The sequence below is a fragment of the Manihot esculenta genome, chromosome 6, assembly GCF_001659605.2.
Source record: "Manihot esculenta cultivar AM560-2 chromosome 6, M.esculenta_v8, whole genome shotgun sequence".
NCBI classification, from domain to species: Eukaryota; Viridiplantae; Streptophyta; class Magnoliopsida; order Malpighiales; family Euphorbiaceae; genus Manihot; species Manihot esculenta.
Window position 1 is genome coordinate 26,601,182 of NC_035166.2, and position 20,323 is coordinate 26,621,504.

A 20,323-nucleotide genomic window follows, 5' to 3' on the forward strand; every position below is an offset into this window, starting at 1 on the left:
TTTTTAATTTTAGATATCTATATATAAATTTATTGATATTACCCAATTCAATTTAAAATTTTAATTTTATACCTTCTTCATCCATTTTGCATACCATAATGTTATATTTTCTAAGAAACCAAAATCCCAACTATGTTTAGCCGCGTAATTCAATGGTTAAAATTCTGTTTATTTGCAATACAAATAATTTGTATTTGAAAAAATATGAAAATTTTTTTTTTCATTGAAAATATGTTTTAAAATAACTTAGTTTTTATAATTTAATTTTAATTTAAAAAATATATTAATAATTTATATATAAAAAGTTTGATAAGATTTTTAAAATGTGGAAATAATGAAATTTTTTTAATAATAAAAATATTTTTTATTATTTAATTTTTTTAAGGGCTATAACTACAAAAAAAATAAACATATTTTTGAAATCATATTTTTTATAAAACAAATAAAATCTCAAAATACACATTTTACAAAAATCTCAAAATACACCATTTAGCGATGAATTGATTTGATTCAAAACTAAAAATTAAATTTTAAAAATTATAAAAATTAAATCAAATTGATATAATTAATTCAATCCAATTAAATCAAACCAATTTTTAGAAAAACTTACTATTTAGTATTTGAGTATTACTATTATTAACAAGTAAGTTTTTGCATTTTTAAAAATGTATTAAATCGTTCTTATTTTTTTTTTATCAATGAAATAGTTTTTTTTTTCTTAAAAATAGATAAAAATGAGAGAGAAAAATTTTAAAATTTAATTTTGGTATCAAATAAAACTCCTTATTTAGTTATTGGATATTACTATTATTAACAAGTCAATATCTATATTTTTATAATTAGAAATATATTAAAACGTACTTATTTTTTTTTATATCTATTAAAATGTCCTTATCATTTTTTTTCCGTCAATAAAATAGTTCATTCTTATTTTATTCCTCCTCAAAAAGAAAAAAAAAGAAAAAGAAGACGATAATGATGAATGAGAAAAAAAAAATAACAAGAAAAAAAATCAGAAGAATCACTTTCTACTCTTAAAAAAAAGAATAAAAAGAAAAATTAAAAACTAATAAAATTCAGAAACTAAATTATAAATTTTTTTTTATTTAAAATTGGTTCACTTTTCAATTCCTAAATTTTCTATAACTCTTTTGAGAACTCCTTGTTTTCTTCCTATTTATTTCAAGCTAAACAAGATATTTTTTTTTTTCATTTTATTGCATTTTCATATTAAACACAAATTAAATTAAAGGAAAAAAAAAGCACAAACAGAGTACAATCAACACAATAGAAATATAAATATATCTTTATGACAACTAGAGGTCGCTTGGCGTGGCACTGCTGCTACGCCACTGGAGTCACCTGTTGTTGCGCCATTGTTGGCTGCTGGAGGTCGCCTAGAGTCGTGTCTTAATTGTTATGCTGAAGCTGCACCATTTGCAATGCTAGAACTATTGCAACTTATGTTGCATCTTTTCTTGATTCATGTATTTGATCACAGCAATGGAGAGTAGATAAAGGATACAGAGGTGGAGATGGAGGCAACGCAAAGAAAGTAAATAAATAGCTAATGAATATAAAATGTAGAAATTGATAGCTGAGATTTACTGAAAATAAGTGATTAGAATTAAAAATTGCAAAAAACACTTCAAAAAAAAAAAATTACAGGTGAATGCTACTATTAAGACGTTAGACTTTTAAGTTTGATAGTAAGTTGCTTATTATTAAGTCACAAAAGAAAATTATATTATATGTTGCTTGAAATAAATTTATACAGCAATTTAGTTTTAATTAAATTTCAAACTCTAAAATTGAATTAAATTCAATAAAATTAAATATTTTCGATCAATTTTTTTATTTAAATTGAATAGACGCGTGTATGTATATATGTATAAAATCGCAACGGTTAACTCAGGGTCGACTTCAGTTCCCAACCCAAAAAAAAAAAAAAAAATTCCGAACCGTAATTCACCCAAGTGTATGTCCACGTTGTCGTTGTCTTCCCCACTGCTTATTCATTTCCTCCCGCCAAACACAGACTCAGGCCTTGAACTCTATCTTCAGTTCTTCACTCTCCCAAAAGCTCTACTCTCCTCTTTCTCTCTACTCTAACCATCTTCTACTTTTCTTTGGTTCTCTATTTTCTCCACTCTCCCCTATTCCCTCTTGTTCCAGTTTCAAACCCTAGAATCCCAAATCATCGCCACAATGAGCTTTGCGGCCTACAAGATGATGCACTGGCCCACCGGCATCGAGAACTGTGCCTCCGGCTTCATCACTCATTGTCGCGCGGACCTTGCCCCTCAAGTTCCTTCTATGCAGTCCGACGATCTCGAGTCTGAATGGCCGGCGAAGCGAGGAATAGGTCCCGTTCCCAACCTCATTGTCACCGCCGGTAATGTTCTTGAAGTTTATGTGATTAGAGTTCAAGAAGAGGGCACTAGAGAATCCCGAAATTCTCGCGAACCGAAGCGGGGAGGGGTAATGGATGGGGTCTCTGGTGCTTCGCTCGAGCTTGTTTGCCACTACAGGTTTGCTCCAACTAATCTACACGTGGATGTGTAAATCAATCGTTTTTGCTCAACTTCGTCTTGCATTGTAACTGCACTCACTTCAACTTTCAGTATCATTTTTTACTCTCACACATTGCACAATACAGTTTAGCATTTTGCTAGACCCCCAGTTTATTTTAGTTTAACTCGGTAACAATAGAGTTGATTAAATTGATGATCCGTCCCTTGATTGTTTGAATTACTTTTGAAGGTTGCATGGTAACGTGGAGTCAATGGCTGTACTGCCTATAGAAGGTGGCGATGGTTCTAGAAGAAGAGACTCTATTATCTTGTCATTTAAAGATGCAAAGATTTCAGTTCTTGAGTTTGATGATTCAATACATGGACTCCGTACTAGGTGAAGTATAAGAGAAACACCCTTGAATATGTGGCTTTCAATTGGATATTCTATGCCCTGGGTAGATTGTTTAATATGAATGAATATGTTTACTTCATGTTTTCTTAAATCATGTATTTATTTATAGATGTGGATTCCCTTTTCAGTTCTATGCACTGTTTTGAAGGTCCAGAGTGGCTTCATTTGAAAAGAGGTAGAGAATCTTTTGCAAGAGGCCCATCTGTAAAGGTTGATCCTCAAGGCAGATGTGGTGGTGTTCTTGTTTATGATCTACAGATGATAATACTTAAGGCTGCCCAGGTGACTTTTGCTTTATACTGAAAATAACATTATCAAAAATTGATAACTGGATGTTGCTTTGATGTATACGTCATAAAGCTAGAACTTTAAGTTCTTCATGTGTCCTTATGTATGACAGTGACTTGAATCCAATTTTTACTAATATGTGAAGGTCAAAGAAGTTAAAGAGGTGATCAACTTCCTATTAGTGTTTCACTATCAGAAATGCCTTCCTATCACTAACATTGCTTATCAAAAGCAGAATGATAACTGGATTTTAATATACTAAAATGTTAAAAGCAATACTCTCAATGTCAATATAAATATAGTGCACAATTGAACAATTTTGTGAAACCAGCAGTAAAAATAGATAGTTAATATCTTTATTAAGAGACAGCATCACTTATTTTGCTGAAAAATAAAATGTGATTGGCTTTCTCAGTAATGATACCCATGTTACAAATTTGATCTTTTTTTCCCTTTGTCATGAAAGTTTTGACTTTAGAATTTTCGTTGTTAGGCTGCTGCTGGTTTGGTTGGAGATGATGATGCTCTTGGTTCTGGAGGTGCTATCTCTACTCGAGTCCAATCATCTTACATTATCAATCTACGAGATCTGGACATGAAGCATGTAAAAGATTTTATATTTGTACATGGTAAGTCTGATTAATGTGTGAGTTTGGATTATAGATAAAAATTTGAAAGGGATGACAAGTTTATGATTGTTTACAAAGGTTCATATAAGTGTGTTTGTATCTGTGTGTGCTTGTGAGTGAGGGTATGAATGTCAGGACTGTTGCATTATGTAGCGGTAAGGATTTTGGATTTGCAACTGCAAGAGTGAGAAGTGCAAAGATGGTTAAGGATAGAACTATTATGTCAAAATTCTTCTTCTTAGACTCCATGTTGGTGGGACCAAAATAACGCAATGACCTTTAATGGCATTGTGAAAATGCCCATAAAAATATGTATCAGAAATTTGCTCTTAGCCCTTAGATCAGGGAGCAGAGGGTTGAAAATTGAGATGCAGTTGGAAACTTGGAATAGATCACTGGTTCTATTCCTACTAAAAGAAAACAATAGCCTTAACAAATGAAAGGTCATCCTTTTTCTAATTTTCTGGGATTGCTTTTGTTTGCTTGGGTATGTCTATCTCTATAACTAATTTGATATTAAAGAGGTCATTGTGCATAGGAACAAAGTGAAACTCATGGAATTGTTTAAAGGTTTTAGATGGTTTTGGTGTCCATTGTTTTGAATTTTTTTTTTCAAAAAAATTATTATTTTCAGCATGTAAACAGCCATAAAGTAGGGGTAAGACTGCAATACATCTATCTTCCCTAGAGCCCACAAAAGTGATGCTTCCTACCTTGGGTCACCTTTTTTTTTTTTTATTAGTTTCAGAAAAAGCCAGGCATTCTTTGATCATACATAGAATGGTAGATATGCTTGACATTGTAATTTGAGCTCTTAAGGAGGTATCACTTAATTGTTGACAACTTGTATTTATATGTGTGAAATATATATTCCAATCCACATTCTTCTATCCTTATTAGCAGGGTTTTTGTATTGGTCCATGCTCCTGTTTCCAGATATTATTTTCGTGTGGTATCACTTGTGTAATCTAATTGGCAGTGTGACCTTTTCATTAAAATAATGTTGCAACGTGTAGAATATATTGAGCCTGTGGTGGTTATCCTTCACGAGCGCGAGCTTACTTGGGCTGGGCGTGTCTCATGGAAGCATCATACTTGTATGATTTCTGCTCTTAGTATCAGCACAACTTTGAAGCAGCCTACCCTCATATGGTCAGTTGTGGTATGTTACTAACTAAAAAGAACATATCTGAAGAATACTTGTAATATTTCTGAAAGGTCTTAAATTTTTGACAGGATCTTAAGTCCTAAAATGTGGTAAGTGAAGTTAGGTTATATTGGTTATATTATTAGACATGTAGGAAATTAATTAATGTTAAATATCAAAGTGTCAAGTTTGATAGTGTAACTGTCATGAATCCTTCTCATACTTGGTAAGTAATAAACTCTCTCCCACATAGTAGTAATGATCATCCTATTCTTTTGTGTGGTTTGCAAAAGTTGTTCTTATTTCCCGTTTGTGTTTCTTTGGTCAGAATCTTCCACATGATGCTTACAAGTTGCTTGCAGTGCCATCACCAATTGGTGGTGTTCTTGTTATTTGTACAAACACCATCCACTATCACAGCGAGGTAGGCTTCTTTCATTGCAGTTACACTTAAATTGCAACAGGAGTTTCTGGTTATCTATTGATTGATTTTGTTTTCCTCCCCACCTATTTGTGCAATAATACATTATTCTCTTGTTTGTACAGTCAGCCACTTGTGCATTGTCCCTGAACAACTATGCTGTTTCTATTGATAGCAGGTCCATTTCTCTCTCATGCACTTATGTACACTAAAACACAGCCACACCCTATGCTTTATCCCTTGGAACAAACAACATTCTTATAGGAAGTAATGGACCTTATTTGTCAAAGGTTCAAAGTAGATTTATTTTTTAGTATAATGATTAAAAAATGGATTCTTCATGTATAACTTCACTTAGTTGTTAACGGGGTATTACATATTAGCCAATATGCATTGGATTTTTGAAGGTTTGATTTGAGATTTTCGCTACTCCAGTACTCCTATGATTTGAAATCAATGATGAACCACTGTTACAACCTGTTTTGTTACTGGGTAAAGACCAGCAGAGGAGGGAAGTTAAAAGAGAGGGGATTGGGGGTATACTTGGATCATATATTTAATTGTGGTAGCAGCGCCACTTTTGCAGGTATGGTAATAGGCATGTAATGGCCATAATGTGATGGCAATGGCTTATCAGTGCACAATTTTTTTTTTGAAAAATTTGTAAAATTCATGAAATGAATAGATCTTTAAAGAACTAAATAATAAGCACGAATACATCAAATATAGATTTTAAGTCCATCATTAGCATAAATCAATTTAGAACTAAAAAAAATTATGCAAATAGTAAAGAACTAACCTTATTACCTCCAACTAATATGAGTGTATAGGTGGCTATTTGATATTATTTCCAATTACTTATGTATTTTACTAAAACTAATTTCTAAACTTAGTTGTGCAAACTAATGCGTCATTGCAGTAATTTCTTAAAAAATATCTAGCATAAAACTCAATTTTCTTCAGTAAATAAGCAAAAAGTGCTAAAAACAAAGAAAAATATCTGACCATTTGCAAAATATTGATGTATTTGCTTTCCTCTAATTCAAATAAACCTTCACTAATTGATGATTTAAGCTCGAGAAGTGAAAGATTTGTAAAACGATAGAAAAGCTTAGATGAAAAGTTTATAGAAAGTGAGAAGCAGAAGAGGAAACCCCTAAAAAATAGAATTCTACATGAGTAACAACCATTAGTTGAATTTGGTTAACAGCTGTTACCCATTAAGTAATTGCCATTGGAATTAATTATTCTTTTTCTGTGTGTGCGCGTGCATAGAATTTAAAGGTGTACCCATGACTTGGATAGAAGGGACAGAGACATTGGATTGACTGTTACTTTTTTCATTTTTGCAGTCAAGAGTTGCCAAGAGCAAGTTTCAGTGTTGAACTTGATGCTGCAAAGGCAACTTGGTTATCAAATGATGTTGCCTTGCTGTCAACAAAAAATGGGGAACTTTTGTTACTGACCCTTGTTTATGATGGAAGGTAGGTGTGCTTTCTTTGAATATATGTGCAAAGATTCTTATGTCTTTTCAGCTGAAGCGTAAGAGCTACTTGTTACTGTACTATTTTTCCTATGATTAGTAATTTAATGCACTACTATACAATTATTAAGGTTACTTGATGTATTAGTTTTAGAAGTAAGCAAAGGTATGGATCGGGTAATTATTACATTTACAAACTTCAAGATTGATGAGATGGATTTTGATTCTTACCAAAACTTAGGATTTAGTTTTGGGTTAACTGTTGCTCTTCAGTGCTACATGGATCTATTTGTAAATCTAGAATGAGAATAATTGACCTGATATACATGGAAGGGATGAGAAGGTACTTATTTGGTCAGGTTTGAAAATTTTGCTGGGTATAACATTTTAAACCAGTTGCTTCATTATGTGTAATGTTATTATGTGAAGTTGTTGTTTTTTTTTAAAAGTTCTTGATACCTTATTCAGTTGTCTCAACTGACATGAGATTTTAGAAGTTATTTCTCTTCTTTGCTTATCTTGCTATACAGTTGTTAGAAATTGTAACCAACAATCATTTTTAAATTAGTCAACTCTTCCATTGAGAAGAATGGAGTATAAAACAAGTTGTCCATTGGGACATTGATTTGGTCCATTTTTTTATTTTAAAATTTAATACCATGGAGAAAACAAGATGATGTTAAAAACAGCCTATTTTTCTCAACTACTCCTGTCTTCTGCAAAGGGGAAAGGGTTAAAAAACATTCATTATTTAAAAACACATTCATTGTCATTGCTTGAATTGGTGAGTTAATAAATATGAAAGTCTCTGTGTAGTTGTGGGAATGGGTGAATTTCACTGTGGATATCTCATGTATTGACTTTTGTGCTCTTCCTCTCCTGTGAAGGGTTGTGCAGAGGCTTGATCTTTCCAAGTCTAGAGCATCAGTTCTTACTTCGGTTAGTTATTACTGTTAGACTTCATGTTCAATTACTTTTTGCTTGGCATCTGTTTGTTATGCTGATTCAGTGGACAATTTTCTGAGCTTCCTGTAGGACATTACTACAATTGGGAGTTCATTATTTTTTCTGGGCAGTCGTCTGGGAGACAGTTTGCTTGTGCAGTTTACTTATGGTTTGGGATCTTCAATGATTTCATCTGGTTTAAAGGAAGAGGTACTATATTCTAAGGCATCCAAATTTTCTTTTGTTAAAGTGATATGTTTAGCATTTTCTGCTTCTGAGGTTATGAAGTTCAGAATAATTGTTCAATGATTTTGGTGATCCTTTTTCTATGAATTCTGGGAAATATGTTGCTACAGGTTGGAGATATTGAAGGTGATGTACCTACTGCAAAGCGATTGAAGAGGTCACCTTCGGATGGTTTGCAAGATATGGTTAGTGGGGAGGAGCTTTCTTTGTATGGTTCGACTGGCAACAATACAGAATCAACGCAGGTTGTTGAAGTTTATCTTTAATGTTTGTGTACATATAGAATCTTATTGAAAAGGAGGAATGGGAGTAATTTATCCAGGAAGAGGGGCTGTAAAACCTAAACCAATACAAAGCGAAGTACCCATGACTGTACCACTCTGATCATCGATGTATTTTGATTTAGATAATGTCTAACCACACTTATATTTTTATTTACTTGGTAAGCATATAGTGTCGTTCCCAGTATTAGTCTCCATTGGGTAGGATGATTATCCATGTGCCTTCTGAGAGAAATGCTTAATTAATGGGAGTTAGAAACCACCTTAATTTTCTAGCCTTTTCTGCATGATGGTGGTGGATATGAATACGGATTATAGATTTAGATGAATGAAATCACAAGAAGCTGCTTTAAAAACAAGGCCATTGTTATGGTTTCCTGGAAGTTGGTATAAACAAATTTAGAGATATGAAACTTCCCAGGTTTCTTTCTTCTGTTGTTTTGGAGGTTTGCTTTTGAATTTTGGTGATAGGTAGCTTCTCTCTAATAGGGATATGGTTATTCTGCATTTTTTGGAAATAGAATTTTGGGAGCTAACATTTCCAGTTATTGGCTAGTGGGGATTGGAATGAAGAAGAGTAAGAGGAGCAGTTTGTTGCAGGGTTAAGATAGAAAACTTATTTTTTATAAAAAGGTTCCTCCCACTTTTTTTGGTTAGTTTGAGGGAAGACTTGTTGAGAGAGAGGAACCATCTCCAGTTTTAGTTATTGGTGGTTTAGAACCATTGGTTTAGTACTTTGTTTTGTCTCCATTTTATAATGATGTTTTGTTCAATTTCCTCTCCTATAGGATAATTTCCTTTCTTTAGTACTTTGTTTATTCTCCTTTTTTGCTCTCTTCAACAAAATTATTCTTCACTTGTATGACCTTATATGCATTATGCACATTTGAATATTATCATGCTTATGATGAAAACTGCTGTCTTACTTCTGTAGCTGAAATTTTTTTATTTATCATGTCATCATTGTTGTATTTTAACAGCTATCTAATAATTATATTCCCACTTGTGCTTTTCCTAGTAACAGTTGCCTTTTTCCCCCTGTTTACCTCCATTGTTGCAGAAAACTTTCTCATTTGCTGTGAGGGATTCACTGATCAATGTTGGTCCTTTGAAAGACTTATCCTATGGTTTAAGGGTTAACGCTGATGCAAATGCATCTGGAATTGCTAAACAAAGCAACTATGAACTGGTTAGTTAGGCATGCTATATTGCTATTTAGCCGTGCTATATTGCTATTTTGTTTAGTTCTACATGTTAATATTCAAAAGTTCTTCATAAATTAAGGAAACTGAACCATGGTAGTAAAATTACCATAGGTTTTGACTCAAAAGTGTTTGCTGGCCTCCTCTTGTGGGTTTGGGTCATGCTATGTGCTCATGTTACTTATTCAGATTTGACCTCTGGCAAATTGCTTCTATGTTTCAGGCTGCAAGAAAATGTGGATTCTGAAAATTTATATTTCTTATGTTGTTTGGTACTTCAGGTATGCTGCTCTGGGCATGGAAAAAATGGTGCTCTCTGTGTTCTTCGGCAGTCAATTCGCCCAGAAATGATTACAGAGGTTTGTCATGATAAGTTTGTGCATATTGATATCCTTCCTTATCCTTTCATAGTGAATTGCATAAAAATTATTGTCATCATATTTATCATGAATTTACTTATTAATATCTTAATATCATCATTATAGCCATCAAATCAGTCATAGTCTTAAAGCATTATTCTAGCCTCAGGGAGACTTTTACAGAAGTACTGGTATAATATTTGGCTTTCGTTCTTGCAATTTGTTCCTACTGAAGAAGGGAAGAACAAGTAAGAATTGAAGAATATACTCTTTTTTTGCATTTGGACATATTGCTACCTGTAATCTCTAGATATATCATTATGCTCTTTTGGCATATAAAAGATCTCACTGCTGTGAGAGATTGCTTGAAAGCAATTTCAAGCTTGTTTTTCTGTGTTTCCTCCATGATTAACTCTCCTTTAAGTTCTCAAGTTTATGATGTGAAGCCCAAGTGAAGTGGGAATTCAAAAATGAAATGCCACTTACTATTCATAACTTGGAACTTGGGGTCAGGTTCATGCATAAAGTAGAACTTGCGTTTTAAGAAGTTGTGATGCAATCATGCAACACTAAGTTCAAACCAACACCACAATAACTCCCTGAAACTTCACATTCTGATAAAACTTTCATGTTATAAGTTGCATCTGCCTTTCGAAAAGAGGTCACTAACATGGGAAACAGCAAAATTTTTATATCACCAAATTGTGATGTATGGAAGTTTGAGATCAGCACTCTACCTCTTCTTTACATTTAGTAGCTATCAAAATAAGAATTCATATAACTTCATCACTTAGTATCTGGTAACCCTCCCTTACATGAGGTCAACATCTGTAAATTGCAACTGATCTAGGCACAATAGTTTATATTGTGGGATATAGTTTTGTCAATTGTTGGAATTGGTTTTTTTATCACTATTTTTACCGTGCCTTTGCGAATGAATAAAACATCATTTTGTTCTCATGAGGATTGGTGGTTTAATATGGTTGAACTTTTAGCAAAGCCTGTTTCTAATGTTGCTTGTTTTTGTTTTCTCTCCCTTCTTAAGTACCTTTACTTTTGTCCTTCAGTTGGGAATTTATAATTTAACTTGTTTACTTTTCCTTCAGTAGTTTCTTGTTCACATGGGTAACAACATGATGCACAAACATTTCACATATTGCTAGTCTTTATGCATGATTGCTTTTATTGATGAAATTGTTACCTGCATAATTTTACATTACTACATTGTTAATCTTTCATGTCTTTGGAGTTGTTCTTTATTATAAGCATCCCTATTCTTCAAACTGCAGGTTGACCTTCCTGGCTGTAGAGGAATTTGGACTGTTTACCATAAAACTGCACGTGGCCATAGTGTTGATACATCTAGAATGGCTGCAGTTGATGATGAATATCATGCATATTTGATCATAAGCATGGAGAATCGCACTATGGTATTCTCCTTCACTTTTATTTGCAGAATTTTTTTCTGAAAATTTTGGTGACTGTTTTTGCTTCGGCTATTTATGTTGTCTTTGGTGTTTACTTTTTGGCTATGAGATGGATGTGTGCAAGGCATGAAGAAAAAGGAAAGTATTTTTTTTATGTACTTTTTGGTACTTCTATAAACAGCTGTTGTCTCTTTAGTTCCCTTTTGGGTATCCTTGGAAAAAGATCCATGACTAAGATGATTATAGTCATATAAGGTCCAGTTTTTGTGCTTGCTCTGTCTTTGTTCCATATTTTCATTTGAATAATACTTGCTATCATTATTGCCTGAGACAATTTGATTAATTTGTTCTTAGTTTTGCAGTCTATGCCTCAATGGCTAGCATGATGTAATTGGCTTTTGCAATGATTTGATGGTTCCTTATGATGGATAGGTGCTTGAAACTGCTGATCATTTGACAGAAGTCACTGAAAGTGTGGACTACTTCGTACAAGGACGAACAATTGCTGCAGGCAATTTGTTTGGAAGGTTAGCTGTACCTATTTTTGGTTGCTTGAATTTATTCTTTATGGAGCTTGCTTATTGGACTGCTGTTTTTGTTATCTCTTCATTTAGTTTATAAATTGTAGTGGTCCAACTGTCGATTCAGTCTGTTAAAACTAAAAGTTTTATTTATGTACCTTTTCAATTAATTTTTCTTTGCTTCTTGTACTCTACAGAGTACAGACTGGTTTATTTTGTTGGTATGTAACTGGTTTTATATGTCTATATATATTCTGTCTGTTTAATATGAGATTTACATTTGTGCGAATTGTGTTTTACTGTGGCATTATGCTATCTCTTCAATGTGTAAACTAATGAAACATGAAATTCTATATCTTCAACCATTGCCCCCTCTTCTTTTTCCTCAGGCGTCGAGTTGTCCAAGTCTATGAACGCGGTGCTCGAATTCTAGATGGTTCTTTTATGACCCAGGATTTAAGCTTTGGAGCCTCAAACTCTGAATCTGGTTCTGGTTCTGACAGTTCAACAGTTTTGTCCGTTTCTATTGCAGATCCATATGTGTTAATCAGAATGACTGATGGGAGTATTCGGCTTCTTGTTGGAGGTATGTTTTTCATGAATAACCTTTTGACGTGCATGACAAGTATACTGATCTTCTCATCATTTATACTCTTTCCAAGTCAACTTGCTTTTCCTGTGCCTTAGTAATGATGATTGGATCCTCATAACTTGTTGCTTGGTGGCACCCTTATGGTTTGAACTGGCAATTGTAGCTTGAAGAGGTTAGGTTCAAATCCCATTAGCATGAGGAGTTTGGAGAGTTCCCGATAGATGAGGGAGCTTTATCCTTTGATATATGGCCTGTAATAGGCATTCCTATATAACAAAAATAATAAAACATCCTTGAAACTTTTCTTTCTAATTCTCATTCTGATGCACTTGCTTTAATGAAGGCGTAAAGCTTTTTATCTCAAAATAGATCTTCATATTATCTGCAGTTCTGCTCAAACTATAGGAATGATTTAAAACCAATTACTTTTATTCTCCCGTCATAGTTTGGTCCATCTTTTGCTGGGTTTACTTGCTAGCCAGAATACCTGGTTTGTTTGTCTGACAATTCTCATGATGGTATACTGGCTGATAATGTCTTGCTGGTAACAAAGGTATATCAATCATGAAATATTAAAATTGTAATTGATGTTTGGTGCTTTTTTATACAGGAAATATTATTTTAGATTTGTCTGGTGTGTTGTTCACAGTTAATCATCTCCTATTGATGGTTGATCTGATGGCCTCTATGAATGTATCATTGATGCTTCATTATCAGTGGTCTCTTATTTTAGCCCTCTACAATGTTTTCCTTTACAGTGTTTCTGTGTGGTTAAAGGTCTTGTATGGAGGAATCTGGATTTAAGTTTGAGGTCATCTAACGTTTCATTATGATCGTGTATATCTTACCACTTTGATGTTTTTGTATTAAAGTTTGAGTTGGTTTCCATAAGAATCATAATATGCCCTTGACATGGTCATTGACAATTTCTAAGTTTTGAAAATCAGGGGTAATTTATACTGTATAACATTCCTGCAAAAGTGGGAGTCTTTCCGCTCCTTTCTATTCAAAAAATATAGTGAATGATATTCTCTGTCCAACTGCAACTCCTTCCTTCACTCGTGCCTTTTCCTTCACCCTTTCCCTTTTAAGACAGTCCTTGCGATTGCACACGCTATGTGTTTTCCGACCTTGTTCGCATGTGGTACAGCCATTTGTGTTGCTCTTCTGTTTGGGCCTTGGCGGCTTGCTGTTATTGTAATTGTCCACATTGTTTTTCCTGTTCTCTTTGTCTGCTAACATTTCCTTTCTCTCATTCTGGGATTTTAACTCTGAAAAAACAGATCCTTCTACTTGCATGGTTTCCATAAATACTCCATCTGCCTTTGAAAACTCGAAGAAATCAATATCTGCCTGCACACTTTATCATGATAAAGGACCAGAGCCTTGGCTCCGAAAGGCGAGTACAGATGCATGGCTTTCTACTGGCATTAGCGAGGCCATAGATGGTGCTGATGGTGGCCCACATGATCAAGGAGATATATATTGTATTCTTTGTTATGCAACTGGTGCACTTGAAATATTTGATGTGCCCAATTTCAATTCTGTGTTCTCAGTTGATAAATTTGTCTCTGGAAAAAACCATCTTGTTGATACGTATGTGCGGGAAACATCCAAAGATTCACAGCAAAACAAAACTTCTGAAGAAGTGGCTGGCCTAGGCAGGAAAGAAAGTACTCATAACATGAAGGTTGTGGAGTTGGCTATGCAGATATCACCTGGCCAACACTGTCGCCCATTTCTTTTTGGTATATTGTCAGATGGGACAATCCTTTGTTACCATGCTTACCTGTTTGAAGTTCCAGATGGTACTTCTAAAATAGAGGATTCTATTTCTACACAAAATTCTGTTGGCCCAGGCGTCATTAGTTCTTCAAGGCTTCGAAATTTGCGATTTGTTCGTGTCCCCTTGGATAGTTACACAAGGGAGGAAACACCAAGTGAGAGCTCATGCCAAAGGATTACCATTTTCAAGAACATCAATGGTTATCAAGGGTTTTTCCTCTCTGGATCGAGACCAGCTTGGTTTATGGTGTTTAGAGAGCGAATACGAGTTCATCCACAGGTCAGAAGTTTGTTTTACCATGCAATGAGTTGAATTTGACCCTTCTGATATTTAAGCGTTATGGCATGAAACAAGCATGCAATTTATTAAATGCCTTCCATGCTATTGTTTAATCTCAACTACTTCTGTATGATGCTTTATGTTCTTGTTTGCAGTTATGTGATGGCTCTATTGTTGCATTCACTGTTCTTCACAATGTGAATTGCAATCATGGGTTTATTTATGTTACTTCTCAGGTTGGAATTAGATTGATTTTTTTTTTTAAATCTCTCTCTCTCTCTTTATTATTTTGGTGCAAGAGTATAGTTACATGGTTCAGCTATGATGGAGGTTCATTTCCGTGTTGCTATCTCATAGGGCAATTTGAAGATTTGTCAACTGCCATCTGTCTCAAGTTATGACAACTATTGGCCAGTGCAAAAGGTCCTCCTTGTCTCCATCCATTCCTTTTATCTTATTTATTTACTGGTAGTCATCCGTTTACTCATCAAAAGTTATCTCTGTTGGTTAGGTTCCACTGAAGGGAACACCACATCAAGTGACCTATTTTGCAGAGAAGAACTTATACCCACTTATAGTTTCTGTTCCTGTGAGTGTCTTCTCTAGAAGCAGCAATTTGTTTCTAGTGCCTGCTGCCATGTCTTTTGCATGTCTTCTATTAAAGCTTCTGTTGGGGCTCTGAATAACACTTCCTTTTTGATATGCATCTTTTTTAGTCATCAAATTTTAGTCGCCTATTTTTGTAGATTGTGCTATTGACTACTATATCTCTGGGTTTCTCACCCTGAGCCATTTTTTTTACTGTATTATTTGTCAACATATTGGATGCAGTTTCCTAAGTTTGCACTGTTCCAGAAGTAAGTTGTTCATCACCTCAAACATCTAAATGATACTGTGTACAGTCACCAATTTAATTTAATGTCAGTAGCAAATTTGTTGATTTATTTATTTGTGTGGCTTATGTAACATTTTTCTTTATGATGCATACCCTGGAACAGTAATGTGGTCTCTATATTCTTTGCAGGTTCACAAGCCAGTGAATCAAGTTCTCTCATCACTGGTTGATCAAGAAGTTAGCCATCAGATTGAGAATCATAATTTAAGTTCTGATGAACTACATCGAACCTATAGTGTAGAAGAATTTGAGGTTCGGATCTTGGAACCAGAGAGATCTGGTGGCCCTTGGCAAACTAAGGCGACAATCCCAATGCAAAGTTCTGAAAGTGCACTTACTGTGCGAGTAGTTACACTGTTTGTATGTATTCTCGTTCATAATTCCAACTATTCCTTTGCTCTAGCTTGTAGGTGGGATGGTAAAGTTATGGATTATCCCTTTGGTCGTTTGTCTCTAAGTTGATGTTTTAAGAAATTGAGACTTAAGCTCTCTTGCTTGTTTGGCTATATTTCTTTTCTTAAATACATGAAAATGTTTCTGTAATCTATCTCTCTCTCCCTATTGTGTGTAGTTCACCTTTTACTTAAGTAGAACTTCATTGCAGAACACAACCACAAAGGAGAATGAAACGCTTTTAGCCATTGGGACTGCTTATGTGCAAGGGGAGGATGTTGCAGCAAGAGGGCGTGTGCTTCTGTTTTCTGTTGGGAAAAATCCAGATAATTCCCAAGTTTTGGTACTTTTCAGATTGTTCAGTCCTTTACTCTCAAAAGTCAAACCCTTTTCCTTTTTTCCCTTAAACCCAACTACCAAAGCACTGCACAAGTTTCAACATTCACTCAAATATTTCTTCTTTGTTCTTGCTAATATTTGTATACTTCACTACTAATTTCGTCCCTTTGCTTTCCAGGTTTCAGAAGTCTATTCTAAGGAATTGAAAGGTGCTATATCTGCTTTGGCCTCGCTACAAGGTCATCTGTTGATAGCTTCTGGTCCTAAAATTATTTTACACAAGTGGACTGGTACAGAGTTGAATGGTGTTGCTTTTTTTGATGCTCCACCATTATATGTTGTGAGCTTAAATATTGTGAGTGCTTCTGAAATCATCTCTCTTGTTATGACTAATAAGATAGATGCTCGTCCATTGAAGTATGAGATAATATGGTCTGTAGTTCTGCTGGCTTCATTTTTGTCAGCATGTTTTGTCAAAAAGAAAATTATTTGGATTAAAAATGATATATTATTTTGATCAAAGTGGTTGGAAAACCTAGTGCAGAGCGGTATCTTAAATCTTGTCGAATGTTCAGTTGTTCCTATTAACCATACATTCTTGGTTTGATTGTGAAATTTTAACATTAGTTTTTAGTTTAAAGTAATTTCTTTTTATAATTATGGTATATCGCATAGATGTTGTATAACGTATTTATGGCTTCTTTTTTGTTAAATGTAATAATCTAAACCTTCTTTACTGTATTTGTTTTTTCCAACTTAACAATGTAGCATATTAATGCTCTTCGAGTTGTTGCAGGTTAAGAATTTTATCCTCCTGGGTGATGTTCACAAAAGCATATACTTTCTTAGTTGGAAGGAGCAGGGAGCTCAACTTAGCTTATTGGCAAAGGATTTTGGTTCACTTGATTGTTTCGCAACAGAGTTTTTGATTGATGGAAGTACACTTAGCCTTGTGGTGTCAGACGAACAAAAGAATGCTCAGGTCAGTCAGTAACTTCTTTATGTGGTGCATTTGTTCACATGTCAGTAGACATTGGTTGACAGCTAGCTTTCTTTATTGGATTTTCTTCTTCCCTCTCTCTTTTTTTTTTCGGCCCTTGTGTCGGGCACCGCGGGGTGGGTGGCGGGAGGAAGGCTTGTGATGTCTTCTTAAATAAAAAATTAGACTTTCCATTGGACAATGCAGGAATACTCCTTTCTTTTTGCCCCAGTGAAGGTGGTAATACTGCCATAAATTTGATGTGAAGTTACTGAGTAATGCGAACTACCTTAGTTGAGGTGCCAAGTGCCCATATAATATCTGTGCACTTTCCTCACCCTTTCTGGTTGGTATTTTTCATCGGACAAAGATCTTTTAGTTCTGACTCATAATCCTTCAAATTACTTGAATCATGCAAGAGGCTCTCCAACCATAATCAACACTAGGAAAAATCAGGAAATAATAATGAGTCTTCTAGTTAAATTATTCTCTTTCTCCATCGTAGGCTGTGCACAGAAATTTAAAACTGTCCTTTTTTATAACGATGAGTTAGAATGCTGAATTCAGGTGATGAAGTATAATATAGTGCTTTTAAGTTGACATAGAGAAAGTGGTGGGGCAGATTTGGTTTTAGCTCATCTCTGAATAGTGAATACTGCATGTGTGAGAACAGATATTCTATTATGCACCAAAGATGTCAGAGAGCTGGAAAGGACAGAAACTGCTTTCAAGGGCTGAATTTCATGTTGGTGCCCATGTGACTAAGTTCATACGTTTACAAATGCTTTCTACATCTGACCGAAGCGGTACTGCACCGGGCTCTGATAAGACCAATCGCTTTGCTTTATTGTTTGGTACTCTTGATGGCAGCATAGGCTGTATTGCCCCTCTCGATGAGCTCACTTTCCGGAGGTTGCAATCACTACAGAAAAAATTGGTCGATGCTGTTCCCCATGTTGCTGGTCTAAACCCAAGATCATTCCGCCAGTTTCGGGAAAATGGAAGGGTTCACCGGCCTGGCCCAGAAAGCATAGTAGACTGTGAGCTGCTTTCTCAGTAAGTTCTTGTTCCTAGAAATTTATGGACTACTGTGACATAATTAATCTCAGTTAGGTCTTCAAGGTCTCAAATCTTAAATATTTGCAAGAAAATAATAATTTCTTCTAAATATTTGGTAATCACCCTTTAAATACATTTCTCCTTTTTATGCAACTCCAGAGAATTGATCTTACCTATTGCCTGTTAATAATTAGCTATAATTCCAACATACTTTTCATTGTTATTTTTAAAGATAATGACACCCAACGCTAGTTGTTTACAAATGCTTTTAAAATGTTACTATGTCAACTTCTGAATTTTGCAAACTTTTGCGATTGAGGACTTCTTAAAATCTTTTCCCTGAGCAGTATCTAAAGGAACTGTTATCAAGTAGAAAAGTGAGTGTTCACTTTTTAAAGATAGCAAAAATCAATATATTTGAAATAAAAGAATTCAATTCGTTTTTAACTTTAAAAAAATTAAATTAAAAGAAATTAAAATCATGCAAGTACTCATTTGAATTTGTTTCTTACGAAATGAATCCTTTCAGACAGAAGGCTATACTAACTAGTAATCAAAACATGAATAGAAAGAATTTTAGAAATAAAAGGAGAGGGGAGGGGCGGCTGTGGAAGAGGGTAACGAAGTACCAACTAAAGGCTAGAGTTGGAATTGTAACATAAATCATAGGATTTGAGTTGCAGTAATCTCCAAAGTGTCGAATATTATGTGTAATAATTTATTATTTTTGTCATGATGCTTTAAGATCTTGTAGTCTGACATTTCTTTAAATTGGAGAATCGGTATGCATTTTTTGGAATTTGTGTACTACAGATTCAATTCTATTGAATAGTGTTTGAATGTCAACATATTATCATCACTTCTCACTGGAGAATATATGCATATGATTCCTCTTTGCAGTTATGAGATGCTTCCATTGGAAGAACAACTTGAGATTGCTCAGCAGGTTGGAACAACCCGTGCACAAATTTTATCAAATTTGAATGACCTTTCTCTGGGGACAAGTTTTTCGTGATTCCAGCTGATCTACCAGCAATTCATTAGAGGACTATCGAGGCCCGAACATGTTGTAAAGGCGGGGATGAATCAACGGCCTGAGGCTTTTATAAGGCCATTAATTTATGTTCTTGTGCTGCCGTGCAATCCATGACTCCGGTCCAAAGCTGCATTGGGATCCCCCCTTGAAAATCCCCGCGAGGACTAGTTCGGGGTAGCAGCCTTTATATATTTGTTATATATTATTGCTCTGCGGAAAGGGCCGATTAGATCAGCTACTTTGAGAGCTTTTTAGCTGCAAATATATCAAAAGAATATAAGCTGCGTAAAGTTGTCTAACATCAAGTACATGATAGACTAGGCTGTAAAATTTTTTTTTTTTATTTTATTTTTCTGAGAAAGATATTTCATGTATTGCAAATTCTAAAATATTCTTGGAAGGCTGGGTTAGACGTATGGATGTGGCAACCTAAATGCTTCTGGATTGACAATTCGATTGCCTTGGCTTTGAATTTCGATTCCTACTGAGATGATTTAGTCCTTTTGCAACCCATTTAATTTGTTTTCTTGGGCTAATATGTGTATTTCTTTTTTAAATAAAAACGTCTTAAATTTAATTTTTTGATTGACCACTAATTGTTGTGTTGGGGCGCAAGAGCTTCGATTATCTAGACTTTATCACCTAATTGCAGTTTCTCATTATCTAATAAAAATAGTTGACATTGCTTGGGTTACTCCAGTTTAAATCCCGAGGCAACATTTTCAGTTAAAACTTGAGTTTTGTAGCCGATAAATTAGTGTGACATGATCTTATCTGATGGTCTTGATGGGGACATTGCAACACTAAATAATAATGATAATGGGTCACCAACTGTTAATTAGTATGAAACTCAGGGGTAACTATCAACTTTCAATGATGATTAAATGCTAAAACTATAGTTTCCTTCAAATACACCTTAATTCCTGTTGACGATTCTTCACAAATGGGTACTGACTAATGACCCACGATCAACTCCTGTCATGTTATCATCTTTCATGGTTGTTCGGTGGAAACCCATCAACACTAAATTAGTCAAACCAACAAATTGAATTAATCATGTCATCAAACTCCCTAACCTTCTAATATAC

The 20,323-nt window shown here is 34.5% G+C and overlaps 1 protein-coding gene across 4 annotated transcripts; it reads left to right on the forward strand.

The window, feature by feature from the left end:
* The first annotated feature begins 1,927 nt into the window (after nucleotides 1–1,927).
* Nucleotides 1,928–19,707, forward strand: LOC110617284 (cleavage and polyadenylation specificity factor subunit 1). Of its 4 annotated transcripts, XM_021759978.2 has the most exons (26): nucleotides 1,928–2,531; nucleotides 2,764–2,910; nucleotides 3,057–3,210; nucleotides 3,710–3,845; nucleotides 4,862–5,007; nucleotides 5,321–5,416; nucleotides 5,539–5,591; nucleotides 6,766–6,897; nucleotides 7,784–7,835; nucleotides 7,932–8,051; nucleotides 8,198–8,332; nucleotides 9,429–9,557; nucleotides 9,852–9,929; nucleotides 11,219–11,359; nucleotides 11,789–11,883; nucleotides 12,267–12,463; nucleotides 13,753–14,534; nucleotides 14,690–14,770; nucleotides 14,892–14,957; nucleotides 15,046–15,123; nucleotides 15,559–15,789; nucleotides 16,034–16,165; nucleotides 16,340–16,516; nucleotides 16,958–17,143; nucleotides 17,814–18,196; nucleotides 19,100–19,707. In XM_021759978.2, exons 1-26 carry the CDS (start codon nucleotides 2,209–2,211, stop codon nucleotides 19,212–19,214), a joined length of 4,365 nt encoding a protein of 1,454 aa, XP_021615670.1. In that variant the 5' UTR covers nucleotides 1,928–2,208; the 3' UTR covers nucleotides 19,215–19,707. The 4 variants fall into 4 exon arrangements, with proteins under 4 accessions (XP_021615670.1, XP_043813335.1, XP_043813334.1 ...); XM_043957400.1 differs by lacking the exon at nucleotides 17,814–18,196 and having other exon boundaries at nucleotides 19,100–19,242; XM_043957399.1 differs by lacking the exons at nucleotides 17,814–18,196; nucleotides 19,100–19,707 and adding an exon at nucleotides 17,708–17,811.
* The last annotated feature ends 616 nt before the right edge of the window (nucleotides 19,708–20,323 follow it).

Coding starts and splice junctions, on each gene's coding strand:
- LOC110617284 (XM_021759978.2), top strand. CDS start 2,209: ATGAGCTTTGCGGCCTACAAGATGATGCACTGGCCCACCGGCATCGAG. Junction 14,535..14,689: donor GAATACGAGTTCATCCACAG/GTCAGAAGTTTG, acceptor TCTTGTTTGCAG/TTATGTGATGGCTCTATTGT. Junction 15,790..16,033: donor TGCGAGTAGTTACACTGTTT/GTATGTATTCTC, acceptor ACTTCATTGCAG/AACACAACCACAAAGGAGAA.